Source organism: Bubalus kerabau, chromosome 4 (genome assembly GCF_029407905.1).
Source record: "Bubalus kerabau isolate K-KA32 ecotype Philippines breed swamp buffalo chromosome 4, PCC_UOA_SB_1v2, whole genome shotgun sequence".
NCBI classification, from domain to species: Eukaryota; Metazoa; Chordata; class Mammalia; order Artiodactyla; family Bovidae; genus Bubalus; species Bubalus kerabau.
In genome coordinates this window covers 37,371,299-37,392,083 of record NC_073627.1, presented here as the reverse complement: position 1 = coordinate 37,392,083, position 20,785 = coordinate 37,371,299, and the positions used below count along the sequence as shown (strand labels likewise).

The window sequence follows — 20,785 nt, the reverse complement described above, 5'->3', positions numbered from 1 at the left end:
CCCCTGGATTCTACTCCACTGGATCCCTCACGCCGGCACAAAGTCTGGCAAAGCGACATACATCTGAGGACGGAGTCCTTTCACTAGCTCCCATACTCGAAAATCTCTTCCTTAATCCAAAAAGTTACGACACAGTTGGATATTTTATCTGAAGCAGGTGCTTTCAAACTTTATCCACAGGAACCCACTGTAAAAAACTTTAATAACCTCAGGACCCAATCCATATACACGTATATAAAACTGAACTTTCATGAAATGATATTCAGTATTCCATCCATCACAACAAACGCACACTCTTTATATACACAAGGAAAAGCCCAACATAAGCAGAACAAACCAAAATATACTATTCCCTCTAACCTACTCTTTCCCCACCACTTGAAGAGGAGAACAAAAGGGGGAGGGGAACAACACAAAGAAAAAAATCCAGTTCAGCTTGGTGGTGGTTTCCTCTTTATTGATGTGCCTCCTACCTTCCCCCACAATTTCAGTCCCTTCCATCTACCCCCCAAAAAGAAGGTAGTGAAAAGAAAGGATTGTTGGGGCTCTGAGCCCCTTGGGCAGTTAGAAAGGGAACAGAAACCAAAACAATTACCAGATGTGACAGAGACTGACAATCAAGAAGTCTAAAGCAGAATGGGAAAGGTGGTAAAGAAAGGGGAAGAAAGAAAGGGAGGTATTAGAGGCCATCTCCCCCATTAACCCTTGTGTTAAGAGGGTCTATAGGAGAGTCTCAAACATTAGGAAGTGCAGGTCCTGAAGAAGGGAGGTGGTGTTTGAACCTCAAGGAGTAGGTCAAGGAAGGGGGGCCACCTCTCTCTTTGTAGAATGGGACCCCCCACCTGAGGGGCAGCAGCTTCACAGACCGTAGACACTTTCATCACTGTAGGCAATGTATAGAAAGAAGTCTTCTTCATGGTGTTCCTGGGATGAAGATAGAAAATAACAGCATTCAGGCATCTGAGCTTTAGTTACTTGAACCACCCACCACTGGGATATTTTCTTCCACAACCATTCTTTTTGAAGACCCCAAATACCAGTGCTTTGACTCGCCCTCTCACTTGCTCCAGACCATAAGTGCTGGGCAGTATTATCCCATCTACAGTCTTGGACAATAAGATCTCAAACTATTCTCTACTGCCTTGGAACACGGAGTGGCTGGAGGGGAGTCTGGACCACAGCAGTTACTCTGGCTCACTACCCTGTCCAAATCCCTAACCCAGAACGATGCAGAAATCTTAAGGGTAAATATAAAATTGAGAGCTAAGTAAGCCAGCTGGTCCAAGAACTGCTGACTTCAAACTTTCTGCCTCTCAAGCGCTTCCAACTCCTCCCCAAAGCCTCCTCTACTTCCCAGGCAACATACCTGGTACAGCTGACCCATCGTGGCACTGGTGGGCGGAATGACGTTGTTGACGAAGAAAAACAAGGCATCCTCTGCTCGGAGATGAATTCGCTTCCGGATTAAGAAGTAGAACTGACCAACTGCCAAAGATACAAGGCCTGATAAAGTCAGAGATAACAAATACCCTCAAAAGAACACCTGCTATGTGGAGTCTCCTCCATCAGAGACTGCACTCCCACCCCCAGGAAACAAATCTGGGTACTGGGTCAGGTTCCCACCTGTAAGATCAGAAGGCACCAGGTATTTCTTTTTGTCCAGGTCTCCTATCCGAGCTTTAGGAGCCTTTTCTACTATTACCTGTTAAAGAGAAGATAAAAATTAGCAGACACTAGGTACACAGACGCACAGCTCCACCTGTCAAGAACTCAACATTCCTAGCACCCACACGTACCCCCAGACTCATTTCTCTTTGTCTCTTAACATGCGGCGCAGCCCTGAATAAGAATTCTGACCCCATTGACTCTAATTCACCTAAACATCCAGGATCCCTGAATACGGAGTCATAAAAACAATTATGTTAATCAGACAAGAATGACTTATTCGGGCCAACCAGAGCTTCAATTCAAAAACCCTATGTGAAGCTCAAACTGTCAAACGCCCCACAGCCTCCCACACGAACCCCAAGGTCTCTCGAGTCTACATCTCCTCACTTTCAGCTCTGTTGGTACCCCATTCCTTTCACCTCCGGCCCCAGAAACAGCGGTTTGGGGTTCGTTCCCAACGCCGCCACAACCGTCAAACTGATGCCTGCGCTGTAGGTCCCGGACTCAAGCCCAGGCTGTGGCGTCAGCGCCAGCGCCCCGCGCCCTCGGCCCTGGCTACTGTCCTCACCGGGACCCGGTCCGGGTATTTCTTTCGGATCTTTTCGCCCTCAGAGCGACGCTTCTCGAACGGATGCTCCTCTTTATACACGAACTTCATCCTCCCGGGAACCGGGCTGGACCGGGCTGGGCTGAGGGAACCCGGGGGGGGGCCGGGACAGGGGGCGGCGGCGACGGCAGCAACGCGCGGGCGGATTCAGCGGAGCGATCCCCGGACTTGCGCCACTTCCCTATTCACCAACCCCGCACCCGACCAACAGGGGCCTCCTAGGCTGCTATGTTACGCCACTGGCGTAACTGCCCTAACGCCAGTAGCGTAGCGCCACCTACTGACCTCCTCTCTCACGCCGTCAGCGTAATCGCTTTGGAATCAATTTGTAAATTACGCAGGCGGCGTAGGAAAGATGGTTGCCTTTTGCTATCGTCGGAAATAACTGAAAACCCATTTCCCGACTTTCCCCTCAGGGAGCTAACGATGAAAAGGGCTTAAAAGATGGTAATCGTAGTTTCAGACTTGGCTCTCCGAAAGCTCTTTTCGGAAGTAATGTAGAGGAAAAGCAGATAATTACATGGATAGCTATTCACGAAATCTGTTGGTACGCTGAAGGCGGCCGTTGACACCAAAACAAAGTAGTACCCAAGTGGAGGAAGAGGTCTCCGGAAATAGAGGAGGGCAAAAACAAAACCTGTGTTTGGAGAGACGCACTGGACGTTTAAGTTCCAGTAATGAGTGGACCAATAGGGACTGGAGAGGAGGTCTGAAAGGTAAGGACTACGTCAGCGCGGAAGAACACTGCTGCTGTGTGTCCGTGAAAATCATGTGATCTCAAAGGGCGGAGCGTCACGTGGCAGGCGCGAGGAAGTAGAGCCGGCTTGGGCTTGGGGAGGAGGGCCCCGGAGAGGTGGGGACGTGGGGCCGGGCCAGCCGGGGGCTAGGGAGCCCGCCGCTTGAAGGAAGCGCCTGCTTAGCTAGTACATGCCAGTCTTCCAGACGAAGCCCAGCCTTTCTTGTCGTCGAGGTTTCTACTCCTTTAATATTTCGTCCTACTGCACTGAAGCTCAGGTTCTCTCGGGACACAGGGTGCCCATCCTGTCACTAAGACCCTTCCCCCTACCCTTAGGGTCTACAGCAGGCTCTTCTCTCTCTGCCTAGTGGACAGGGTGGATGTGAACAAAAACCCGTCCCTCATTTCCCCAAACCCCAGAGAAGGACCTAGGGCAGCTTTGGTTTCAAAGTTATAATGCATGGTTTAAAAGAGAGGAAAGGAAAAAAGAGAGAGAAAGCTGGTTACAGATCTGAGGGAATCTAGGAGGAAGGGCAAATAGAGGGAAAGTAAGAGAGGGGACAAGTCTGGGGAAGTCCAGTGGCCCAAAATCCCAGTTTCCCACCCACAGCCCAGCCCTTGGAGTGAAGAATTAGATCAGTTTTGTACAAGAGTTTTTAAAAAATCAAATCACAACAAAGCTGGCTTGGCTTCTCTTTTGAGCCTCCCGGATTACCGAATGTCTCTCTCACTCTGGCCAGTCATGTCTCTCCACCAGACACTGTTGCGGCTCTCCTAGGTCTCCGCTTATGTCCCAGTCTGGGGTTTCCAGGAGTGCGAACACGAAGTTAGAGTGAGGCTGCTTCAGAATCTGGCCCTTGTGTCCATCCAGACTCCGTAGGGAGTGCAAGGCTCCCAGGGCAGAGGGGTGGGAGGGGCAGACCCTGCCCAGGCAGTCCTCACCGTTGGACAGGGCATCAGACGGCATCCCGAGGGCTCACCCTCCCCTTCCCCCCCACCCCAACTCAGGTGGAGGGGGAGCAGCTGTCACCAGAGCCTATGTTGGTGAAGGTTTCGGCTCAGCACAGAACGAACATCAGCGGTGAACCTGGGACGACAATAACTTGCATTGGTAGAGTCCTCATGGGGACAGCCTCCTCACACTAGTGTAAAGCAGCCTCACTGAAGACGTGGGACGGAAAGAACCACCATTTTCTCATGAGACTGAGGTTCAGTTTGCCCAAAACCCAATGGCTAAAGGTGAGTTTTCTTAAGACCTAGGTTCAAAAATTATATTCTTAGGGAAAAGAGATAAGGAAGTAAAACAGGACAAACTTTTATTCCTTCTTGGGATCCCCTACCACTCCTCTTAGAAATCTAAGTGTCTAGGTTCCCTTACCTGAGGGCATCCAGCATTGGAAGCAGGTTGAGAAGGGCGGTATCACTGGGATCACTGAACCAGGATTTGATGGGGATGGCATTGTCTAGGGTGGGTGAAAAGGCACATGAGAATAAAGGGTTCAAGAGAGAAAGGGTGTTTTCCCTTTTATTTGGGGGTGGTTACTTTAAAATACATAACCTCCCTCCCAAACTCAATGAGCTAAGTAAAATCTGTATTTATCTTCCAAAACAAAATTAAATTTTAATCCCCATATCTCATACTAGGGTAAGGCTTCTAGTCAAACTTCTGCCTTGTGTCTTACCTAAATCAAATTTGATGTGAAAAATCTGATTTATGAAACAGATATTGGGGGGGAGGCAGGGAACACTCTCATATGAAAGAAAAACAGCTTGCATCCTGACCTACTGTAAACCAGGGAATCCCAGCCCCATGCATTCAAAATACCTCCTTAGAACCACTTTCTAGTCCTGCCAGACTCACTGCCTTCTCCCTTACCTGGATGGCTCCTGTAAGCCCCTGGGGAGTTATCCAGGATCACAATGCTGGAGAGGTCACTGTGGACCACAGAGAGGTCCTTGATGTAGCTGCCCAATTCCAAAGTGCAGTGCTGGAAGGCAGGGTGGGCTGGGCATCAAAAGACTCGCCCTCTGTGATTGCTCCCCCAATCCCAACAATGCCCACAGGCAGCCAGTTCCCACAAAAGGGGATTATGTAGTACCCCCACACACACCCTTAAGGTCCCATTCCTGGGTAGTTGCCTCAAACTGAAGTCCTTCCCTGATGGCCTGCCTCCCCAGCCTCATTCTTAGGCTTAGATTCTAGTCTCTTACCTGTCTGTAGTATCTCCTCTTGAGAATGCTTCTGCTATTATCCAGTTTATCTGCCACAGCAGAGCCGTAAATCTCCATGCTTGCTGTGAACACCACCAACTCGTACCACTGGCTCACCTGAAATAGATTGGAGAACAAGAAGCTGTCAGAAGAGGTGATTGTTCATTTGGACATATAGTTCCCTTTTACTAAGATTCCAGTGTAGACCCTTCAGGCTTTTCAGCAACACTGAATGTCTCTGAGGACACAAAATTTTGAAACTGTCCTCAGACTCCAAGTTTTAGGCATCATACCCACTTAAGATTCAGAGATGCAAGCACAAGAGAGCAGGAAGGCCATGAAAAAATAGAATTGCATCAGCACAATAAATGAACCCTAACTATGGAAAGCCATTCTCTGACCATCCAACAACCTCCCCTCTCCAAAACTGCCCCTGCCCATTTCTCCTGATTCCTTAATTCCTCCAAATCCTCTACATTCCCAGAGCCCTAAAACCATTCCTTCATCCCAGAACTGCCTTCAGCTTCTGCAAACTCACCACTTCCAAGAAGAAATCCACATGGGGCCTCTTATGTACAAAAAACCGGACGGGATGTTTGTCTATTACCACCTGTGGAGGAACACAGCAGGGCTGGGAGAAATCCTAAGCACCTCCACCCAGGCCTCAAGGACACCCCCTACCCTCCCACTGCTTGCTCCCCTTTTGCAGGCTGCCCCAGGGCCCAAGGACGAGGCCAGGGACGAGATATTCTGGGATTGGCAAAGAATCTGAGCAGAATTACAGACACAAGTTATTCCATCACTTCCCACTCCCACACACCTTGAGAATGAAGTCAGGAGGCGTTCCAGGCCGGACTGTGGGCCTCAGGACCCCATCATGATGGGAGTGAATAAGTGTCTCATCCAGATCCAGCACCAGGATCTTCCTCTTCACCTGGCCTGAACCACAAGGGGAAGGAGTAACACCAACCTACCTCCAGCCAAGACCTTGAACCCAACCTCACCTAGGGTTCCTCCCAGCCAGCATACTCACTTAGCCGATTCCGGGACACAGGAGATAAGGGAAGGATGTCATATCGAACAGTTTGGTACTGAATTACCTAGGAATAGTAAGAGAGAGGGTTAAACCCTGGACAAGGAAATCTTCCCCACTAACAATAGGAAGCACATGCTAAACATTTACTAAAAATTGAAGTGAAGTGAAAGTCACTCAGTTGTAGCCAACTCTTTGCGACCCCATGGGTATAGTCCATGAAATTCTCTAGGCCAGAATACTGGAGTGGATAGCCTTTCCCTTCTCCAGGGGATCTTCCCAACCCAGGGATTGAACCCAGGTCTCCAGTGTTGCAGGCAGATTCTTTATCAGCTGAGCCACAAGGGAAGCCCCTATAAATTGGGCATGGTATAATTTAGGGTTATTTGGGTCACAAAGAGTCGGACACGACTGAGCAAGTAAACTGAACTGACTGATGAAATCCTCAAAACAACAAATAATAATTATAACAACAATATCACCCATGTTTAAAGGATGAAGAAACCAAGGCTGAGAGAAGTTAAATAACCTAAGACCACACAGCTAGGAATTAGTGGTTTGCCCCTCCAGTAAGAATGAAGACCATGAAAGCATGGATTTTGTCTTGATCATGGCTGTATTCCTAGAACACTATTGCAAGGGTGGTCACTCAACACTAGAATCAATGAAATGGTGGAGCCACGATTGTACCCTTGCAGTCTGACCCAAGAATCTGTCCTGTTATCCACGATATTATCCTGCTACATGGAAATGCATGGCCCTGCCTACCTCCACCTCAAAAATTCTTTGTCACAACTCCCATCACCTCCTGTTGGGAGCTGAGTGCCTCAGAATCCTTAGTGGACAGAGGGTAGGTATCAGGAGGGGAGGTTCTTGGGTCACTAAGGGGAAGAGAGGATGAGGGAATCCAGGGGTTGTCAGGTCAGCTAAGTTCCTCTGGCAGGGGGCCACCAGGCCTATTTTAACCAGCCACCTGTCCATTTCTGTCTCTACTAGCCAAGTCACAAGCTGCAGAGAACCTCAGCCCTCTGAACAGCCTCCTTATCCTGGTACCCAGGGCAAGGCAGAGAATACCAGAAAGCCCCACTCACCACGCAGACTGATAGAGCACCGAGAAGGCCAGAGTGAAGGGCCGTGAGTGGGAGGTGAGGAAGGGACAAGGATATCACCAGCCTGGCCTTCCAGCTTCTCCGTATCTCTGGAGGCTCCTGTTTCCAACACTCAGGTCTCTCGCATGCAGAGCTTGGTGATTCCCTCCTCTGCCCTTTTCTTCTAAGCACAGTCCATCTCTAGGCTCCAAGCCTCACCAGAACCAGGCTCCCCACTTGCAGACCAAAGGGCCCTCTCCCCCTAATCCCAAGGCATCTGCCCTTCTTTTCTCGAAGGGCTGCCGATGAGGGCCACAACAGCTCGGGTGTCTGTCGTGCTATCTCGGGTTGCACATGCTGGGCATGTAGGGAATGCTCTAAGCATCTGCCAGAAAGGGGGCGGGGGCAGAAACCAGAATGGAAGGAAGGAAAGGAAGACAAAAGGCTGTGGGGTCAAGGAACCTGTCTCTAGGTGGGCTGGTGCGCATGTCTGCACCCAGAAAACTGCTATTTTCTCCCCTAAAAGAAGGGGAAGCAAGGGGGATGCTCTCTGCAAGGCCAGGAAGAGAGGACAGCACCTAACAAGGAAGGAAAACCCCAGGAGCTGGCCACACACACATCTCAGCATCTCTGACCTCAGATTCTTCTTAGTTCCTAACCCCTGTCTTAGGGAAATAGCCCTGCCTACAACCATGACCACCCAGAAACAATCCTCATGCTAAATCAAAAAGTGAAAGTAGACTGATAAAGGAGACACTGAAGCCAAGGCCAGGCCCATTCCACACTACCACTCAGGGCTGTCTGGAAATTTGACCTAGGCAGCCCCTACCAGATTTTATTTCTTCCAGTTTTATTGAGTTATGCCAGAGTACAGACTGGAGAGTCTCGACACCCCAACTCCCTGAGTCCTCCCCAGCCTCCTTCAGTGAATTCTCCCCCATGGGGATGAGAACACACAGCACATTTATTAAATTATGTTAGCCTAAAGAGCTTTGACCTTGGAGAAAAGCTATGGGGGAGGGAACCCAGAGATACACTCCCCACAATATCCCTCACAACGCTGGGGTCTCCTGGAAAAAAAAAGCATGCCCTCAGATTGAAGTATTTACAACTGACAAGCACCGTCTTCTGATGAGGACACTCAAACTTTAATGTGCTCCCTTCTGCAACTAAAGATGAGCATCATAAACGCATTTTTATGCGTTTTTCAATCCCAGAGTCTTGATAAGCCTAAATATTCACTCACACTATGAACTAGGTTTTCAGGACCTTTTGGGAAGCGTTCCCTTAATATGAACCGCAGGGGCTTCTCCTGCACACCCAGGGCTTTTCCTAAGTTCCCATTCTTGTTTGTCACATACGCCCTCCCATCCACCCCCACCCTTGGCACAGAAGCCGGTATATTCCTTGTCTTAAGACCAAACACACACGGAGATTCCAAATAATAGGAGGGTCTTTGACTAACCCATATCGATGGATCTGCTGCCATCAAACAGGTGTTCCCCGCCTCTTGGTTTCTTTAGCAACAACTTCAGCTTTCTTAAAGAGCGCCCCACCCACCACCCTGGCCCCCAAGAATTGCCAAATCCTTTTACCGTCTAGCCCCCCTCCACCATCTCGGTTCTACCGCAAGGGTCTTCCTTTTTCCCATCCCACCTCATGCCCAGCTACTGGTGCTCTAATTCTCTAGCGGTAGAAGCTGCCGCCAAGACTCGGTTCCTAGGCCCAAACAGAGGCCCGACACTTACCGAAAACCCTTGAGCACCGCTGACAGAGGTCCCCACCACCACCAGCGCCCACCCAAGGCTCACCGTGCGGATCTGCCTCCGCAAAAGGTAAATGAAGAAGCTCCAGAGCTTGGCGGCGAAGGCCACGAACGTGCGCAGCCCCAGCAGACACTGCGTCCGCATCATCCCGATGACCCCGGCACCGCCGGCCCCGGGGCCCCCGCGGCCCAACTCCGCCAGCCCCCCGGGGGCAGCCCCCCGCCACCGGGAGGGGGAACGGGGGCCCCGAGTGGCAGAAGAGGCTGCAGAGAGGGGCACGGAGCGGGCGGCTCACAAAGCCACCCACGACGAGGGGAAAGCCCAGCGGAACGGGGAGCTGGGGGACAGGCGTGGGCAGCCCGCGGGGGCCCACATGGGCGGGGAGTGGCACCGACGGCTTCGCCGAGGTTGCGGGCCGAGGCAGGTCGGGCTACAGTGGGGTCCTCCGAGACCAGGAGGGAAGGGGATGGAGAATTGGGGGAGGGGGCTGTGGGGGAGGGGGCTAGGGAGAAGGGAGGGAGGGAGAAGGAAGGGGGAGGGGAAGGGGGGAAGCGGAGGGTGGCCCGCTGCGCAGGCGCGCTAGGGGGCTGCCCGCGGGAAAGGGGCGGGCGGGGGCAGCGGCGCGCGAAGGGCCGCGGAGGCGGTGACGAACGGGCCGGGTGAGCCAAGGACCCAGGAAGAAGGGGAGGGGGAGCCGAAGGACGCGGATGGCTGGACCAGAGCGGCCTCCCCCTCCCCGAGGTCAGGGGCGCCTCAACCGCTGGGGAGCGGGGCTGCAGCCTCTGCAGCTGGATTTCCCACTCTGACAGGCGCCATTTTACCGCCCAAAGGGCTCCCTCCTCCTTTCTTCCCCCCTCCTCTTCCCCTCTGACACTACTTCCGGTGGTGACGTGTATTCGCTTCACCTGGACTAAAGTTCCCCCTACTCAGTCTATGAGGGTGGGGATAAGGAAAGTGGGGCGTGTTCCGAACCAGGCCCCAATATTGCGCGTGCGCCGGGGCGGGGCCTGGAGCAAAGCAGGCCCGCCTTGAATTGCACGGGCTGAGCGGAGTGACGTCACTTGTCCCCGAGGCTCACACCGTCGGAAGGGCTCGCGCGGCCACCTCCCCCTCCCACGGACAACTGCCCCAACGGCTCTTTCCGCCCCAGTCACGGTAAAATTGTAGAGAGGGGCGTCGCCCCTACGTGTGTATACCAGCACTCAAGAGGCACTACTGCCCGTGAGCCTTCCTGGGGTAGTGAACCTAATCACCTCTCACTCCAGACTATACCAGGTCTTAGTGGTGGGAGGGATCGTGGATGCCCCGCCCCTTTCATGTGGAGGGGGCGGAGCAATGGGCAGTGACGCCATCAGAGGGCGTCCGAAGAGGGACGGGACGCATTTTGGGGATGTTGGAGTCGCTGTTGGCTCTTGGTGGCCTGGTGCTGCTTCGGGGTGAGGGTCGAAGGCACAGGCGCTTCGGAACAGGGCTCAAGGGGCGGAAGTAGAGAGGAGGGGCCATAGGTCACAAGCCAGGGGTGGAGGTCTCGACCACTTCGTGAATGCGAAAACCTCAGTATTCTCAGGCTGTTTATTATTCGCTCTTTCCAGACTCCGTGGAGTGGGAGGGGCGTAGTCTCCTGAAGGCGCTTGTCAAGAAATCTGCGTTGTGGTGAGTATCCCGCAGCGTCTCGCCGTTCCATCCGATAAGGGAGCCTGGGTCCCAGTCTGACAGTCCCCCTCATCTCTGCCTCAGGGGGGAGCAAGTCCACGTCCTGGGCTGTGAAGTGAGCGAAGAAGAGTTTCGTGAAGGTTTTGATTCCAGTATCAACAGCCGGTAAGTACAAATGGGAAAAAATTTAATTGGATTGCGACTAATGTTGCTGAGGAATTTCCCTTCCAGCAAAAGGGAAAAAACCTGATATGTAGTAGTGTGAAAGTGTCAGTTGCCCAGTCGTGTCCGACCCTTTGCGACCCCGTGGACTGTAGCCCAGGCTCCTCTGTCCATGGGATTTTCCCAGGCAAGAATACTGGAGTGGGTTGCCATTCACTTCTCCAGAGGATCTTCCCCATCCAGGGATCGAACCCAGGTCTCCTGCTTTCAGGCTAATTCTTTACCATCTGAGCCATCAGAGAAGCTTAAAGCCTAGTCGACAATTCATTGAATGGAAATGAGTCTTTCAAAGAAGGTAGGAATTAGTAAATGGAATGATGAAGAGTAGTATCTGGAGAATCCAAAACCGGGACTACAGAAGATGAAAGGAATAGAGTAATAAAAGGCCGACAGTACAGGCTAGCATTAGAGACTGCCGTGGATTAGAAGAATAAACATGTTCTGCCTTTTGAGTTAATCAGGATCTAGTGATCAACATACGTCAGCACTAACTGCAGGCTACATAGGGATTTTTCCCACAAGCAGAAGGAACAATTTATGCATAATTGGGGAGATATGGAAGCCATGCGGCTTCCCTGGTGGCTCAGAGGTAACGACTCTGCCTACTGTCCAGGAGATGCGGCAGAAGCCTTGGTCCAATCCCTCGGTCGGGAAGATCCCCTGGAGAAGGAAATGGCAGCCCACTCTAGTACTCCTGCCTGGAAATCCCATGGACAGAGGAGCATGGTGGGCTACAGTCCATGGAGTCACAAAAGAGTCAGACACCACTTAGTGACTAAACAACAACATGGAAGCCATACCTGTTCATGGGAGATGCAGGAGCCTCCTGAGGTCAGACAGAGCAGTATCTGATAATAGTGAAAAGTTTTACAGAGCATGAAAAGGAAAATTTGAAAGGAGAGTGATAACATCATACCTGTTAGAAAGACTCCACACTTTGGAGAATGGGTTGGGCCGGGGGCGGGGGGGCGGGGAGCCTGGACTTAGGGAGACCAAGTGGGAAGGGTTTTGCAAAAATGCACGTTCTCTCAGATGTAGAAGTGCTGGTTAAGAGCTAGTTGTGAACCAGGAACTGTGCTAGATTAGAGCAGTGATTGAAGTAGACAGGATTTGTATTCCAATGAAATCTCAGAGAATGGTAGAAGGAGACAGTCCTGGCTTAAGGCAGGGTGGAGAGTGTGGGACAAATGTAAAAGGATGTTAGCAGGTACAGCTTCCAGGACTTACAGACTGATGTGGGGCAGAGGAAAGTATCCAGATCAGGAGGTCCCTGAACCTTTGTTGGCTGGTTAAGAAAAATTATTTCCTGGTCTGCATACTTAGCTGGATAATGGTAGTTTACATCTGCCCAAATTTTGTATCAAATGTTAGAGTAGACATGATGCTGTAAAGATGACATTCACAAGAGAGGCAGAAGATACAAAGGAGGTGTCTGGGAACAAGTTCTGCCACTGTGAAGCTTTCCCAGAATTTCTAGTCCATGCCAGTTTCTTTTCCTGAATTGTTATTCTATCTGTAGTTAGTATGACAAGACTTGGTTCTTGATCTTCTCTAAGCTGTTCCACAGGCAGGAACCATGTCTCAGGTCCTCGCCTTCCTCTTTTCCATTCAGAGAATGATACATTTTAGGCACCACTCAGGAAATATTTGATAATGATGATAGTTAACATTTATCAAGTGTTTACTACTTGTCAAGCACTGTGCTAAATGTCAGAAGGTTGGTATTCTTGTTTTATAAGTGAAGAAACTGAGTCTTAGATGAAGTAATGTATCAGGTGACTTTGAGCAAGTAAAACCAAGCTTGGAGCTCAGGACTGTTTGACACCAAAGTCTGTGCTGTCAATCACTATATTCTACTTTTCAGTTTTTAAAAAACCACCTTTTTACTGATGTTTAAAATATTAGTGAAAATCAAGGAAACAGAACCACAAAGATCAGAAGCCAAAGTTGGAGATGGCGGGGGCAGGGGAGCAGTATAATCATGCCTTTTATTTTCTGTTTATAGGCTGGTTTACCATGATCTCTTTAGAGACCCTCTCAGCTGGTCAAAACCTGGGAAAGCCCTTCCTGGCGGGCCCCTGGAAGCCTTGAGGGCCCTGGACAAGAGGACAGGTTCCGGCCCTGCCACCATTGCTCTTGATTCCCTCAGCTGGTTGCTGCATCACCTTCCCTGCCCCACACTCTGCCAGACCCTGCATGCGCTGAGCCGTCAGGACTCCTGCCCTGGTGAGGCTCCTCATTTGTTTCTTCCCCTCATACATTCACCCTGCCAACTATGTGCCCCTTTCCACCCTAACAAGAAACATATCAGGGATCTCCAGTTGGGCCTTCTTCCATCACTTCATCTTTATTCTATTTCTTGATTGTTTCGTGATGCTATCAATCACTCTTTTTTTCTTTTCCAAGTTTGTGGGTTTTTTTTTTTTTTCCTCTCATTCATTCATTCAACAAATGTTAAATATATACATACACTGTGTTGGGTCCTTGCCTTCCAGGAGCTCAAAGTCCCATAAAGGGTACAGACTAGTAAACAAGCAATTTACTGGATAGTCTGATAAGGACTGTGATGATAAAGGAACGTGCACATAGTACCTTAAGGAAGGAATGTCTTGAAGAGCAAAGGGTCAGCCAGGCCAATTTGTGCAGCTGATAGCTCTGGGACTAGCCCTAAAGTACAGTGGGTCCTAGGATGGGCTTTAGAGTCAGATACCCAGCTCAGTATACAGGTGTTTGGTCTGACAGTGCTTCAGTTTCCTCTGTAAAAGTCAAGGGAGGATGGAGTTTATAGTATTAGGATGAACCACTTGAAACTGTTGTTTTTATAGGTCAGATATGATCAGATGTTAGCAATTTCATACAGTTCAACCTAAAAATGCAAGTCTTTAGTGTAGTGCGTTACACTAAACGCAGCTAAAAAGAGAGGGAAGATGGAAGGGGATCTAAGGCACTGACTGGGATTTTTGGCAAGTTCCAGACACTGCAGGTAGTTCAGTGTACAAGAGATGAGGCTTGAAAGCAAGTGGAGAACTAACATTGAAAGTGTGAGTTCCTTCCTGGAGGCCTTGGGGCGCTCCTGAGGATTGAGGTCAGAGCAGTGCCTTGATTCGATATGTGCTGGAATAAGAATGTGTATTAAGGTGAGGCCTGACAGAAGTCAGAGCAGGGTGGTGAAACTGACTGAGGTCAGTCAGGATCTGGGCAGAGTTCTGAGAAGATGTGGGCCTCTGATGTGGGCCTTTTTTTTCCTCTTCACTGTTTGATCCCAAGCATCCCTGGAATGCTCCCTACTGCCCTTTGTGCACCACATTTCTTGTCCCTCTACAGGTGACACCCCCCCAGGTGAGCAGGTGCTTGTGCTGGGCTTGCTGCATGAAGAGCTTCACGGCCCAGGCCCCTTGGGAGCATTGAGCAGCCTTGCTCAGACAGAGGTGACCCTGAGCGGTACAATGGGCCAGGCATCAGCTCACATCCTCTATCGGAGGCCGAGACAGCGCCCCACCCACCAGGTTAGGAGAAGCAGGGGACTGGAGGTTGGGGTCAGACAGAGAGGGAGAGCAGTAAAACAGATGATGTGATGGAGCACTTCCCTGGGCCCTCATCGTAGCATTTCCCCCATTTTATCTCCTTTGTGAGAGGCCTTGTGAGGTAGATTGTTTTATTATCCCTATTTTGTAGCCTGGAAAGCTCACATCCTATAAGCTTAACCAACAAAAGACACTGCCCTCCAGGAAATGGAAAAGGAGAAAAAGCAAAAAGTGGTACCCGTGGAGAGGTTTGAGGAGCTGAGAGGTGGAACGCACGAGCCGGAAGAAGCCAGATAGGTGGCTAGGAGCTGGAGTGGCAGCTCCTGGTTCTCTGGTTTGCTCAGTAAAATAGAAAAAACTTTCTTAACGCTCTTCTTACTTCTCCCCAGACTCAGTGGTTCTCCATCCTTCCTGACTTCAGCTTGGAGCTCCAAGTGGAGCCACCACTGGAACCCCAGCCCCGCTCAGATCATCATACTCCCTCGGTACCTAAGAGAGCCAGGGCGGGAACAAGGGGTTGGAACTTGGGGTCTGGATAAAGAAGGGGATAAAAACTGGAGACGTTGGGGGCGTGGGGTCAGGGATTCCAGGGATGGCGCAGAGCAGCAGCTTCTTCTGTACCTACAGGTGGACCCCACTACTCATTTGACTTTTAACCTTCATCTGTCCAAGAAGGAGAGAGAAGCCAAAGACAGCCTGACTCTGCCCTTCCAGTTCAGCTCGGAAAAGTAAGGATGGGGCCTCAGTGCCCAAGTCCCTGAGTTGAGCCCAGCATTGGGCCTAAGAGGTGGGGCAACAGCAGGTTGTTGATTAACTTTTTCAACTTTATAGGGGCTGAAGTCCACCTCCAGAGTCAAGTCTGGGGAGTGGCTCTTTACCCACCCAAACCCCAGCAGTGTCAAAGGGCCTTGATGTCTCTTTTCTCTCCATTGGAGCCTTGGGTCCCAGCTCCACTGATGTCCCCAAAGTAATCTGGACCTGGGCTGAGCCAGACCAGACCCCAGGGAAGTGGCCCTATCTCCAGGTAGCAGCAGTGGGAGGGCAGGAAGCTAGATAGTATGCCAGAGGCAGGTTAATAAGGGTTTAGTAGACACTTGTTCTGTGCCCAGCATGTGGGCGGGTGAAGCAAGACTACACAGTATCCTTGCCCTCAAGCTGCTAAGAACTTAGGGTGTTGCAAGAGCTGTCTAAGAGTATCCATCCCTATACCAGTTGGTGCTACACAAGGTCAGACAAAGGGATTTAGACCAAGAAGACATGGAAGCCAGAGAGGGAGTGACTGTCACTCAGAAAGAGGGTGTCCAGACATGACCCATTACCCACCCTCCCCAGCACCAATTCTCCCCTTATCTCTCCTCAGACAGCAGGCTCTACTGCGCCCTGGGCTGGGCCAGGCTACCAGCCACATCTTCTATGAGCCAGATGCTTATGATGACCTGGATCAAGAAGACCCAGACGATGACCTAGATGTTTGACTGTCTAGGAGATTTGACTAGACTGCAGTAGGAGGGGAAGAGGAAGACTATGGGCCTGTAACTGTCCTTCAATTGTGTGTGTTGGCATTAGCCTGTCTCTGCTCCATCTTTGTTCCCTGTTTCTATGGAGGCCCTGCCCTGTGACCCATGAGCCAGGGAGCAGCTTCCAGTGAGAAGAAAGTGGGCTGGAGGCATAAGAGAAAGTGACAGGATAGGAACACCACCTCCCCCCAAGCCTAATAAAATCTTTTATATTTTATTAAAAGCAAAAGTTCTTTGGTTGCTATTTAAGCAAGAGTCGCAAGTGGACAGGACTGGAGGCTGGGAGTGGATGAGGGAAGCCAAGCACCTGAGTCGTTGCAGATGCCCTGAAGGAACTGGAAAAAAAGCCTACTTTCCAAAACATATTTTTATTACTGTACAAAAAGCACACCCTCCCCTTTTTGTCCCCCCCACCCAACCCCCCAGGAAACTGTACACGGTGTGCTGGGCTAGAGTGACCGAAGGCTTTTGCTTGGCACCCTGCCCACAAGCTGAGCTCTCTGCCCCAGGTCCTTTCATAAGGAGGCGCCTGTAGGCTGCCAGGTTGGGGCAGGGGCGTCCCAGCTCACACATACTCCTTGGCAGAGTTGGGCTTAGGGTAGGAGCGAGGCGCACGGTATCCAGCTTTGCTCTCACTCCCAGGACAGGAGCAAGAGAGCAGCGCACCTCCCAGGAGAACCAGAGCAGACCCTGCCCAGCCAATGAAGATGGCAGGGCCAAATTCATACCTGTGGAGAGAAGGGATTGCGGTCACGAACCCTGGCCTGCCTCTCCCAACCCCAGACCCCTTATGAGATAGGGCTCTCATACTTACTTAACATTCATGGGGACCAATGGGTTATAGAAATCTGAGACAATCTGATGGCCATACCAGGAGCAAGCTATCAAGGCAGCAAGACCTGGAGAAAAAATGAGGATTCAGGTACTGTGAGCCACCCCCCAAACCCGCACTGTGTCCACACTTACCCCTTCAGGATGGTTAAGAGAGTCCTTGTCCCCACCTTGGACCTGTGGCTCACCTGCCAAGATGAAAATGATGCCTCCCGTCATGGCTATCCGGGCCTTCTTCACTTTGTCGTCTCCCCCACAGTTTGTACACTTCATGCCCATCGTGGCCACGAATGTGGCCAGGAAGCCCAGCACCAGGGAGACCACCATTAGGGCTCGAGTGGCCTGCAAGGCCGCTGCGAAAAAGGGGTAAGGATGGCATCCTTGCTGGAAATGACGGGGGCGGCCCTCGGACCGCTTCAGACCCCGAGTCCCCGAGTCCCGAGTCCCGGGCCGGAGCCGGTGGATCCCGCCCCCTCCCGACTCCGTGGCCTTCCCGCTCTGCCCCGCCCTCGGCTCTAGGATCCGCCCGGGGCGCCAGGGTTTCGATGAAACTGCCCCCGCGGAGGGGGAAGGGTGAAAGGGGACGTCGAAGGAAAACAGGTGGTGACCTGAGCCCCGGTAGCGGTGGCTGCGGCCCCGGCTCTGTTCTCAGCTCTGACCCCACTATCGAGGCCACGGTTTGTGGCTTCTGCTAATCGGCCGATAAGATTAGAAGCCGCAGGCCGCGGCCCAGGGGGCGCGGCTCCTCGGCCCTTGGTTCGACCCAGCGGCCCCCAACCCAGCCCCGCAGCCTCCAGCCGGCGCCGCCTTTTGTCCGAGAAAAGGGCGGGAGATGGCGAAGACCTTGGCCTCCACGGGGTAGGGGGAGGGGAAGGCCGCGCCCCAGGACACAGCTTACCGGGAGCGGCTTGGGCCGCTGGCCGCTCGGCCGGGAGACTAGGCCCGTCCGCGGGCGAAAAGGGGCTCAGCCGGACCCTATCACGTGCAGTCCCAGGACCTCGGCCCTACCGCTTACTCCTCTCCAGCCGCGCTACCGGGCAACCCAGCGCGTCGGGCCCTGGGGCCTCGAGCCGCCCCCCCCCCCGCCCAATCCCCGCCGCGACCCCGGCTCTGGAGCGTCCGCCCCGTCGGTCCCGCGGTCTTACCCGGCAGGGAGAGCACCGAGTCGTACATTTTGCAGCTCATCATGCCGGTGCTCTGCGTGACGCAGTCCATCCACAGCCCCTTGTACATGGCCTGGGCGGTGATGATATTGTCGCCAGCGTACGAGCTCATCTGCCACTGCGGGATGGCGGTGCATGCCACCAGGCCCACCCAGCCCAGCAGAGCCATGGAAAAGCCCAGCAGCTGCAGGCCCGAATTGGCCATTTCCGCCCTCAGAATAGACGGGGGGCGCCGGGAGGGCGAGTTTTTAAGTTACCCAAAGAGGCGAAAAAGAAGTTGTTGGTCGACTGCTTGCAAATCTGGTCCCCGGAGTAAACACAAACCGACCCCTCCGGCGAGGCGAGAGTCTCACGGCAGAGGGAACAGGACTGGTGACCGACAAAAGCGATCCGCGAAGGCCTGGCGGTTCCCTCGGGCGCTCGGCGACTGTTCCCAAACAAAAGGTGGAGGGGCCGTACGGGCGCGGCCTCCGGGTGCTGGAAGTCCCCAGAGTATCCTGGGCTGTCGGCCGGAGGCTGCTGTGCGAACTAGAGGTCACTCAGCGGTGAGCGGGCAGGTGCGGGCGGACAGGTGCTGCGCACCTGAGTATAAGTAGGGCGTCGGGGGGCGCGCCCCCGCGGGCACCGGGAGCGCGAGGCGGGGAGGGACCGAGGGGCGGCCGAGGGTGACCTGACGTCACCGAAGGGACACTCACCTGAGCCGGAAGTCCTTGCCCCCACCCCTCCTGGCTCAGGTGAGGAGGAAGAAACCTGAGCCCCATGTTACGCCCCTTCACTTGCTGGGCTTGGACCGCTGGAGGGGGGAGGTGGAGTCTTCTCGGGAATCCCGAGTTCTGCGGAGTTCTGCGGAAGCCCCTAGGACTGGAGGTCCCTCGGGCACAAAGACGTCCCTTCCCCGCTCCCAGACAGGTGCGCCAGGAACGCGGCGGAGGCTGAGCGGGAGAGATGCCCCAGGCTAGCCCTGGCTCCGCCTTCCCTCCCGCAGGGACTCTTGGCTTCTACTCCTTGCGCTCGCTCTTTATCCCGCCCTACTTTCGCCCCCACCCTCTGTTCTACTCTTTTTCTCTTCAGTCTCCTTTCGTCGCCGACCCCACCTTCCAGGGACCCCTCAGAACTGCCCACTTCAGCCGCCTAATTAGAGTCTCCACCGCCAGAGCCACCGCCTAGTGCCCAACCCCCCCTCACCGCTGTCGCCTTCACCAGACACCTGGCTTCCAGGAGCGGTGCCCCAGCACCCATCTCCTCCGCCCCCTATTCCGATCTCCGTTGGACGTGACTTAATGGCGGGGCCCTTGGCACCCCCGCCCCGCAGTCACTGTCCCATCCCGCCTCAAGTGTCCTTGCTGCAGAAGAAACCACTGAGACCAGAAACTAGCGAAGGGAGGGAGCAGGGTAAGGCCTGGGTCAGAGTCTTGGCCACACCCACCATTCTCTTCCCTTGGAGTTTTTCCAGCCGGTCTTCCACCTTTCCCTCTTCCTCCTCCCCCAGCCCTGCACTAGTTTCTCACCCTCATCCGGAGCCTGGACCTGCCTGTTTGTGTGCCCTCTCTCGCCCTCTCACCGTGCCGTCCTCCGGAACATCTGGCTCTAATGTGGCCTTTGATTCAGTCCTCAGACCCCCACCTCACCCTCAGGTTTCTTCTGTCACTCTCCCTGAGTTCTGCCCCATCCCACCAAGCATCCCCCACTTACCCATTCCTCCCTCCCTCCTCTGTTATCATCTCCCTTTCCTGTCCTTTCCGCTTCCTATTTTACTCCTCATCTTTTAGTCTACCTTTGTACCCCATCTCCAGCCCCCTTGGAACCCAGCATCACCCAGTAGCCTTTCTTTGCATCTACCCGAGAGCACATCCCTGCTCCCTCATGGTCAGGTTTCCTTCCCATCGTTCCCCTCTCCAACCTGACAACTCTCAGGCTCACACACCTTTCTTACTCTGTCTCTTTCATTTAATTTTTTAACCTCAAGTCTCTCATATTTCCCATCTTTGCTCCTCCTTCTCAAATATTTCTCGGTCTTTCTTTTATTCAATACAAATATTAATGGGCCCTTCATAGTCCTAATTAACCTGTTTTTCTGCATTTTCTGTAAAATGCAGACTTAAAGGAAGTCTTTATTATGCATTTTATTTTTCTACCTTTGATTAATGATGAGTTTTGTATTTTGTTAAGGTGATTTCCAGCTCTGATAATCCACATTTCTTGTTAGTTAAATATATCCAGCTCCTCTCCAAGCTCAGTGAGACCATCTCAGGCCAAGCCACCATCACCTCTTGCCTGGACACTGCAACTGCCTCCAAACCAATCTCTTTGCTTCCTTGCTTGTCCTTCTAAAATCTATTTTCTAGAAACAAGTTTGTTTTATTAATAAACTTTTATCTTATCGCTTCCTGTTTAAAATCCTTAAAACTTCCAATGGCATTCTTTGGCTCCTATTGCTCCAGTGGATTTGCAAATAAATGTTACACTATGGTTTATGAGACTCCATGCTTCAGCCACACTTCCTGAACTATACTGTGTTCCTTCCCACCAAAGTGCCTCTGCTCTCTGTTCTCTATGCCTGGATGCTCTTCTCATCTACCCCCACTCAACCTTCCTTCTACCCAGCTAACCGACTCATCCTTAGCTATCAGCTCAAATATGACTTCTGGGAGGCCTGGCCTGAGCACTCCACCCCGGACTGAGTCAGATCACCTTGCTGAATATTCTCACTGCTACCTGTACTGTACTTTCAAGGTTCTTATCATGACTGGAAGCTATTCACTTTGT

The 20,785-nt window shown here is 52.3% G+C and overlaps 4 protein-coding genes across 5 annotated transcripts; 1 reads left to right on the top strand and 3 right to left on the bottom strand.

The window, feature by feature from the left end:
* Window positions 1–436: 436 nt before the first annotated feature.
* GABARAP (GABA type A receptor-associated protein) lies at window positions 437–2,502 on the bottom strand. Its single transcript, XM_055576706.1, has 4 exons — window positions 2,237–2,502; window positions 1,624–1,702; window positions 1,367–1,485; window positions 437–924 (listed from the first exon to the last, which is right to left on the bottom strand). Exons 1-4 carry the CDS (start codon window positions 2,324–2,326, stop codon window positions 859–861), a joined length of 354 nt encoding a protein of 117 aa, XP_055432681.1. The 5' UTR covers window positions 2,327–2,502; the 3' UTR covers window positions 437–858.
* A 394-nt stretch (window positions 2,503–2,896) lies between these two features.
* Window positions 2,897–9,599, bottom strand: CTDNEP1 (CTD nuclear envelope phosphatase 1). Its single transcript, XM_055576703.1, has 8 exons — window positions 9,155–9,599; window positions 6,256–6,322; window positions 6,043–6,161; window positions 5,761–5,832; window positions 5,223–5,339; window positions 4,888–4,999; window positions 4,390–4,474; window positions 2,897–4,098 (listed from the first exon to the last, which is right to left on the bottom strand). The coding sequence occupies exons 1-8, from the start codon at window positions 9,254–9,256 to the stop codon at window positions 4,038–4,040; spliced, it is 735 nt and encodes a 244-aa protein (XP_055432678.1). The 5' UTR covers window positions 9,257–9,599; the 3' UTR covers window positions 2,897–4,037.
* An 832-nt stretch (window positions 9,600–10,431) lies between these two features.
* Window positions 10,432–16,254, top strand: ELP5 (elongator acetyltransferase complex subunit 5). Of its 2 annotated transcripts, XM_055576701.1 has the most exons (8): window positions 10,432–10,545; window positions 10,702–10,762; window positions 10,847–10,927; window positions 12,990–13,210; window positions 14,309–14,490; window positions 14,898–14,993; window positions 15,136–15,236; window positions 15,869–16,254. In XM_055576701.1, the coding sequence occupies exons 1-8, from the start codon at window positions 10,500–10,502 to the stop codon at window positions 15,981–15,983; spliced, it is 903 nt and encodes a 300-aa protein (XP_055432676.1). In that variant the 5' UTR covers window positions 10,432–10,499; the 3' UTR covers window positions 15,984–16,254. The 2 variants fall into 2 exon arrangements, with proteins under 2 accessions (XP_055432676.1, XP_055432677.1); XM_055576702.1 differs by lacking the exon at window positions 10,432–10,545 and having other exon boundaries at window positions 10,568–10,762.
* Window positions 16,255–16,466: 212 nt separating this feature from the next.
* Window positions 16,467–18,550, bottom strand: CLDN7 (claudin 7). Its single transcript, XM_055576704.1, has 4 exons — window positions 18,002–18,550; window positions 17,045–17,209; window positions 16,840–16,924; window positions 16,467–16,753 (listed from the first exon to the last, which is right to left on the bottom strand). Exons 1-4 carry the CDS (start codon window positions 18,222–18,224, stop codon window positions 16,591–16,593), a joined length of 636 nt encoding a protein of 211 aa, XP_055432679.1. The 5' UTR covers window positions 18,225–18,550; the 3' UTR covers window positions 16,467–16,590.
* Window positions 18,551–20,785: the final 2,235 nt, after the last annotated feature.